The sequence below is a fragment of the Myzus persicae genome, unplaced genomic scaffold (assembly GCF_001856785.1).
Source record: "Myzus persicae strain clone G006 unplaced genomic scaffold, MPER_G0061.0, whole genome shotgun sequence".
NCBI lineage: Eukaryota > Metazoa > Arthropoda > Insecta > Hemiptera > Aphididae > Myzus > Myzus persicae.
The window spans coordinates 38,680-47,722 of NW_019104406.1; the positions used below are offsets into that span (position 1 = coordinate 38,680).

Sequence of the window (9,043 nt, forward strand, 5' to 3'; positions counted from 1 at the left end):
AATTTTTATAATTAAGTGAAATTTTTATGAACAAAGCATGAATGTATTAGTTTTACAATGATATATTTGTTTTCATCTTGTAATAAATACTTTAAAAAATAATGAAAAATACATGTAGATTGTAGGTACTTAATACTTACTATGTTTTACACTAAACACGTGTAATTAGCATAAAATAAATTATTAAATTTTGATTTCTTATTAATTAATATATGTATTTATTATAATGGATGATACGATATGATAACAACTTTGTTTTTGATAATAACAAAATGATAACGACGGTGGTGGTCTAATCGACTGCGTATAGACAGACCCGTGGTGGTCTAATCGACTGCGTATAGACAGACCCGTGGTGGTCTAATCGGGTCTGGGTCGAAATCCCGACAATTATAATCCCGACATGTAAAATCCCGACATACCAAATCCAGACAAATCACAATACCGACAGTTTAAAATCCCGACAAGTCACAGTACCGACTGTTTAAAATCCCGACAAATCATAATACCGACATGTAAAATCCCGACCAAACATATTTACATAATATTATCATGTTCATTATTCAACAATTTCATTTAAAAACTCAAACAATACATTACACTACAATTACATTATATTTATACTATTAATACTTATAAAACTACATCGATATATTATGAGCCAAACCCCGTAAAAATTCTAAGACACTCCTATTTGATATATCTTTATATACCGTCATTATTCTTTTCTCTCTGTCAATTATTTGTTTTTTCTGTTTCGGTTTTGGTTCTCCACGATTAATGCATTCAATTTCCAAGTCAACTCGTTGTTGTTCTTTCTGAAGCTCCTCTATCATTGTATAGACTCCAACATGAGGTTTACCAACCAAAGTTGACCAACGTCGATGCCAAGCTTCGACAATATTTTGTGTCCTAGGAATTCCGTGGTCCATTAATTCTGACACAGACCAAAGTTTGGGCGGAAAAAGTGGGTCTGTGCGTATAATATTACCATTTCTTTGGTTTCGGCGACGAATCCGGCCATGTACATAATTGTCTTCAAACCATTGGACAACTTCTTCAGCTTCAGGAGGAAATGTCGCTTTAAGTTCATCAAATGCTGCAGGTATATTTTCAGATGGAATAAAAGCCAGGGCAAGCATTTGTCTTATTTTTAAACTAAACTCTTCGTTTGTACCATATAAATTCACCAAGCCAGATGATTGAATTTTTCTCCAAGTACTTTGAGATAAATGAAAAAAACATGCCTTGTTTTTCACGTTAGGAAACTCAGCTTTTGATGCCTTTATTGCCGCCTGTTCAAAATCTGTCATTATCCAATATGGATTTAGTTGCCCGCCATTATCTTCGCAAAAATCAATTAAGTCTTGAAAAAGACGTATATACAGGGTTTCAGATTTTGATGACATTAAAGCATATGCTAGTGGCAAAACTCGAAAATTGTCTCCTCCTACAGGTGCGTGTATGGTATATAGCTGTCTAAATATTGTCGGGACTGTCCAAAACGTACCATCCATAATTAAATAACGAGCATGCGACAGCCGTTGAACATTATTTTTAGTACAAAATAGTAGAAGTTTTTCATCATTAATGGTTGAATCTTTAATTAAAAATAACTCCACGCCAATTGTAGTTCTCAGTGAATCGGGAATTGTTAGATCTTCTAATGATTGAGGTTGCGATGGCGTATTTTCCCTTCTAACACGCTTTATTTGTTGCCGTAGAGCATTTCTATTCGGCATGTATGGATGAGCAGNTTTTATTTAATTGTATTATCTATGAAGTATTACCTAATTTTTACCTATGTTAAACCCCATAAAGTTTTACCCATTTTTAATGTTTTTATTACACAGTTTTATCTATTTTTTGTTTTAATTATAAAATATTTTTTAATTTATAATTGTTTGTTTTATACTTACAAGAATCCTATTTATTATTATAGAAAACTACTACTAAGTTACAAATTACAAAATATAAATACCTGTTGTAATAGGTACCTTATATTGAAAATGGTTAAGGTAATATGTTAAAGTTCTGAAGTAAAATACTGAGTACTGACCTAGAATAATGGATTGTGACCTTTTAAATAGACAGAATTTGATTAGAAAATAGATTATTAAATTATATCTCCTACTAATAAATGTAGTACCGGTATTTAATATATTATAAAATATTATAATATATAATATTAATAAATAATAACTATATGCTTTATAGTTTGGTAAAAGCCAATAGGTAACATTTTAATTTTGAACAACTAACAAGTGACGGTTCGAGATAATATTATATATAATAGATATTAGATAATGTTATCTTAGTTCATACTTCATATGGGGTTTGATGAAATGAACGATTGAACGAGCGAAAATTATATTATATTTACCATTTTGTCGTTTCGGTAAAAAGTTTTTCTCGAATGAACGAATGAACGATTTCGTTCGTCGTTTTGTCGTTTTACGTTCATTGGGTGAACGATTTCAGTGGTGAACGATGTCGTTCACCTTTTAGTGAACTAGGTCCAATCGTTCACTTGGGTGAATAGTTCAATTGAACTAGTTCGTTCGCGAACGACCCATCTCTACCCTCGAACCCTCCCCTTTTACAAATTGTAGATAATTAATCTTACCATAGAAATAAACCATAATCTTGTATAAAAAAAAACCCGAAGAAGTTGTTCATTATTACACGACGGTGCCACGTAAAATACGTGCACCGTTTCATCTTGTAACAATGATCCGTCCTCACAGACTATGCCAAAGACTCCTAATAATCACCGGGCCGCTTAAGCTTAGGACTTACGGTTAGTCAGTGGGGGTTTTTATTAAAATTTTGTTGGTGAGGCGCCTTATGTATTCCCCCTTCCCACCACGACTTAATAACAAAAAATAGACTTCAAAATAAACAGAATTTAAAAACATAAAAATAAACATAATTGTTTATATACATATATAATATATATATATATATATATATATATGTGTGTGTTCGCGCAAGTTGTCTATTATGATCGGCCACTGGTGCGGATGTTGTCACACGGTTTCCCCCTTGATCGAGAAAGCAGTCGTCGTTCGATCAGCTGGATCGAACGGCGTCTAGCCGGCGAGTCGGCCCGCCGTGTGCGCGTGTTGTTGTTGAGACACTTGACGAGATACGTCGTTGGTTGTATGTGTGTGTNATATGAATGTTATTTTATTTACTGAACAGATATATTGTAAATGTATACCTATATTTTCAGTACATCACCTACACCAACTTTTAAAAAAATCAAATTGTTCCCTAGATATACTAATGATTTATCTGTTGACAATTTTAAAACACCTAGAAGAACAGAAAGAAATTTATCATTTATTAAAAAAAGATACAAAGAAAAACTTAAAAAAATTCATAATTTACAAAAGAAAAACAAACGGCTTATAGCAAAAGTAAAAATATTAGAAGATTTAATGAGTGTTTTAGAAAAAAAAAAATCTTATATCCGAAAATGCTTCCACATTGTTACAAGTAAATTATATTAATTATTTATATTTGATTTATTAGTAGACATAAAATTAAGTCTAGCACATTATGTACTTATTTTACTATCTATATAGTAATTAGTTAGGAACTTACTGTTATTAGTAGACGTATAAAATTAAGTCTAACATTAGACTTAATTTTACACGTTTACTAATAAGTCAAATATGAATAATTAATATAATTTACTTGTAACAATGTAGAAGTATTTTTTTATATAAGATTATTTTTGTAAAACATTCATTAATTCTTTTAATGTTATCACTTTTGTTGTAAGTTGTTTGTTTTTCTTTTGTAAATTATGATTTTATTTAAGTTTTTCATTGTATCTCTTTTTAACAAATAATAAATTTCTATCTGTTCTTCTAGTTGTTTTAAAATTTTCAACAGATAAATCATTAATATATCTCGGGAACAATTTGATTTTTTTAGAAGTTGGTGTAGTTTGTGTTTAGTACGTAGACCTTATATTAGTTTAAGGTCTATGGTTTAGAAAATAAAATAGCATTCACATACTTACATCATAGTTTTATTTTGAATTTCTTCCTCTGGTAACACATGGTTTGATATATTAACAGGTAATTCTTAAATATTTTAATACAACATGCATCTAACCAAAGTCTTTTCAATACTTAATCTTTAGGAAATTTGTTTTAAACATGGTGATTGGTGGATAGATTAATAATTGTTATTAAACATTCAAAATTCTTAATTATAAAATAATTACTTGTGTAAAGAGACATCTGGATCCACCACGTAACAAATTTTATAAAAAATATGTTATACTAATACTAGTCAATAATCATACTACTTTGTATAATGTATATGGTATAATATGATATGTTAATTTATATAACCTTTTTAGTTTTTACTATACTTATGACTATTAATACTATTATATTTGTATTTGATTTATTAGTAGAAGTATAAAATTAAGTCTAATATATCTACTTTTATCATTATCTGTATAATAAACTTATGTCTAATAAAAATATGTTATACTAATACTAGTAAAATATAGTACTACTTAGTATAATGTTTATGGTATAATATGATGTGTTAATTTATATAACCTTTTCATAATACTTATAAAGTTATAACATAATATTGTACTGATATTTTTAGTCTATGGGTTCTGAAAGATTTTGTGAAATTATTGAAAGAAAATTGAATGGGAAAAAACTTGCATTTTCAAATGAATTAAAAAAATTTGCTGTTACTTTACAGTATTACTCAAGTAAAGCCTACAATTTTGTACGGAAACAATTTTTAAACGTTCTTCCGCATCCCAGAACATTAAATAAGTGGTATCATGTAATAAATGGGGAACTTGGTTTCACAAAAGAAACATTTAATACTTTAAAACTTAAAGTAGCAGAAAATAAAACTGTCATTGGAAATTTGGTATTAGATGAAATGTCTATGAAAGATAAAGTTGAATTTGATGGTAAGGCATTCCATGGACTGGTTGATATGGGATCTGGGACTGATTTAGATGGAGATAATGTCAATCATGCCACAAGTTCTCTTGTATTTTTAATCGTTGCAGTAAATGGTAATTGGAAACTCCCACTAGGGTATTTTTTAGGAAAGGGCTTAAATTCAAGTGAACTAGCAAATTTACTTTAAAAATGTTTAGAATTAATACATGATACTGGTGTAATAGTAAGTTCCATGACTTTTGATGGAGCACACACTAATTTAAGTATGTGCACTAAATTGGGAGCTAACCTAAATATAAATAACCCTCAATTTTTCTTTCCGCATCCTGTAACAAAAGAACCTGTGTTTTTATTTTATGATCCGTGTCATATGATTAAACTTATTTGTAATACATTAGGTGACAAAAAAGTATTAATCGGGGAAAATAATAACGAAATTAAATGGTATCATATTAAAAATCTTTATTATAAAGAAAAAAAAGAGGGATTAAAAGCAGCAACAAAATTAACCAAAAAACATATTTACCATTATAATGAAAAAATGAACGTAAAGCTTGCCTCACAAGTTCTCAGTAGTAGTGTAAGCTGTGCATTAACATTTTGTGAGACCTTAGACTCACAATTCGCTAATATAAAATCAATAGCAGAATTCTGTATGATTATGAATAATGCATTTGATATTTTAAACTGTCGCACCAAATATTCTAAATCTCCTTTCAATTTAGCACATAATTTGATGTGCTGCCTGACCACTTTTTGTTATATTTTTCCTCATTGACTTACGGAAATTGTCTCTTATATTGTTCCATCTAGTTTTACAAACTTGACCTAGGTATATAAAAATAACATAATGCAATAATTAGATACCTATATACAAAATGAAAATTCATAAATCGATGAGTATGCTTATGCAATTACCCAAACATAATATGATTAATATAATACGATTACTCAAACAAAATATTATACTTATATGTATAGTGCAGTGTTGTAAAGTACTTGAGCAAATGTATTTAGAATACTTTTGGTTTAAGTATTTGGAGCTATGGCGGAGCTATTTTATCGAAAATGAGGGTGATGAACACTTTGAAAAAAACATGTTGCTGAAATGCAACAAAACGATTCTAACCGGGGACGAGTTTTCAGTCTCGGTTATTTTATACAATACTAATTGTATTATTTTTTAAAAAAATGTAGGTACCTATAAAATAAATTCCAAATTAATCAAATTAGATTCATCATGTTACGTGGAACCTTGTTTAAAATTTTCAATCCTTAGCTATAAAGGTTAAACATTTTATAAATTTGTAAATTTTCAATTAAATAAATGTTATCCAACTTAAAATTTTAAATGGTTAAAAAAAAATGAGTGTTTATGTATTTTAAATATTTTCAAACTGCTATTATATTAACTTATTAGGAACCTTGTATTAAATTTTCAAGCTTTTCTACCCAACGAATAAAATATTATTGTCATTTATAAAAAAAAAAACTAAAAAAAAATTAAAAATTGAAAATGTCTATAATTTGAAAAGATTTGAAAATTTTATCATGTATAGAAAATGCCTGTTTTTAAAACACACATTATAGAAAATTAATACATTTAACTTTATCTTATTAGAATATATATAAAAAAAAATGTAACAACAATTTATAAATAATATAATATGTGCTCTAAATTATAGCTGTAGTATTAACTAGACAGTAAGTTAAAACAGAGCATACATTATATGAATTAATATTTTATTTCAGATTTTTGGCAACTGGAGATTCATTCAAAACTATTTCTTTTAGTTATCGATTAGGCCATTCTACTGTTTATCAGATAGTTATTGAGACGTGTAGAGCTATAGTACATCGATTAATGCCTGAAGTCATGCCACCTCCAACTGAAGATCGGTGGGAACAAATAGCTCAAGATTTTTGGATGTTATGGAATTTCCCAAATTGCTTAGGGGCGATTGATGGGAAGCATGTCACTATTCAAGCTCCTCCAAACAGTGGTTCCAATTATTTTAATTATAAAAAAACATTTTCGATTGTTTTACTTGCTTTGGTTGACGCACATAATAATTTCATAGCGGTTGATGTAGGCTCATATGGGAAATATAGCGATGGAGGCATATTAGCTCACTCAAATTTAGGAAAAGCCTTGGAAAACAACTCAACTCACTGAAAATTCCAGAATCTAAAACACTTCCAGGAACTAACACCAAAGCGCCGTTTGTTATAGTTGGAGATGAAGCGTTCCCTCTCAAAACCTATTTATTAAGACCGTATCCTGGAAAACAATTGGATTGCTTTGATAAAAAAATTTACAATTATCGTTTATGTAGACCTCGCAGAGTTGTGGAAAACACTTTTGGAATTTTGTCGCAAAAATTTCGTCTTTACAATCGGAGAATCCAATCTAAGCCAGAAAATGCAGATTTTATTATTTTAGCAACATGCGTTCTTCATAATTTTATTAGACGTGACTGTCGTGCTACAAGTTTCTTACAACACAATGATCCTCCTACTATAAGCAGTGAACTACAAAATATACCTATGCAAGGTGGCAGTGCTCGTGAAGCAGCTTTTGAAGTAAGGGAATTATATAAAGATTTTTTTAATTCACCAGCTGGTTCTGTACCGTGGCAAAATGATAAGGTGTCAAAATGAAATTTCTTAGTAAAAAAAGTAAAACATTTTTTACATTTTAGGTTTTAGAAAATTTTAGTTTTAAGTTATTACATATTATTATATAATATTTAATAAACTAATTAAACAATTGTTCATAATAATATATATACAATATACCTCTAAGTCTAAGAAATGTTAAGAAAAAAAAAATAATTTGTTGCACTTATTGAGTCTATACTTACCTATGTACATCATTTTTATTATAACTAACCATGCCTGTTATTATGTTACATATAATATGCATATTATAAGTTGCATAAATAAAATAATAATAAAAAAAAATACGTAATTTTTTCTTCATTTACCGTAATATACCTACAATATAGTATGATATACTTTACAGTACACAATACACATTGGTTATAATTGTAGTTTTTTGTTTTTAAAATGTTCGTGGTTTTACGTTGGTACTACCAACTTGGTAGGTATAAATATAAAAAATAAATAATATTATATTATAAATAATAAAAAATGTATAAATATAAATATTATAATATACAATATATAATATAAATCATGTTAGTACTATGTAATTATACTAGGTACTCCATATATATATACTTCTTTTTAATGATAAATTATATTGTTTTGAAATGTATTACCTTCTTGTTGGAGATCTTTTCCGATAGCTTTCCAAATAGTATCTTTGTATGTGCTGTCAATATATTTAGAATTTGACAAATCGTAGAGCACTTCATGCTCTCTCACAGCTTCGATCAACTTTTCGTTGTTCATTTTCGTTGTTGAAACAAAATACAAATTTTGAGGACTGTTGGTATGAACAACCGTTGTCGTTTGTTACAACTATTTGTAAACTAAAGTCGGTAAAGTTCATATGATTTTGGGGCACTATATTTTTGATCAGACTTGATCGAACCAGTATTGACTTGTACTTACATGTACCGAAAATACGTCTCCGTATCAGTGCCATCCGACAAAACATAGTTTTGAACAAATAGAATCGGACGAGACGGATACGGAACGGGCACGGAACGGGTACGGAACGGACAAGTGTAAACGACAACATTAAATTTAAGCCATACAATGTAAAAACGTCGGACACGGATGGTATGTATTCGCGCGGTTAAAATAACAATAGTGTAATAACGCAAAAATTAAAAGAATAAAAATAAAATTATATAATAAAATAAATCATAGAAAATCAATCGTAAATGTTAGTACGACGCCTGCCGACACTAATATTCAAGATGATCTAAATTTACGTTACTACCTTCCTCCTGATCGTCGGAGGGTTCTCGAGATCGTGTATTCGAGAATTTGATCAAATACACTTCTATGATGTAAATATAAATGCATGCACATATAATTTAATATAAGGCAGGCAACAATACTATATTTTATATTTTAATATGTCTTACCTGACTCGCAGTTGTCACTAGGTTGGC

General features: G+C 29.1%; 1 protein-coding gene across 1 annotated transcript; it reads right to left on the reverse strand.

The window, feature by feature from the left end:
* Positions 1–219: 219 nt before the first annotated feature.
* Positions 220–1,608, reverse strand: LOC111041937. Its single transcript, XM_022326392.1, has one exon. The coding sequence runs from the start codon at positions 1,515–1,517 to the stop codon at positions 642–644; it is 876 nt and encodes a 291-aa protein (XP_022182084.1). The 5' UTR covers positions 1,518–1,608; the 3' UTR covers positions 220–641.
* Positions 1,609–9,043: the final 7,435 nt, after the last annotated feature.

What these genes read in the sequence shown, in the direction of transcription:
- LOC111041937 (XM_022326392.1), bottom strand. Translation starts at nt 1,517, where the DNA reads ATGGATGGTACGTTTTGGACAGTCCCGACAATATTTAGACAGCTATAT.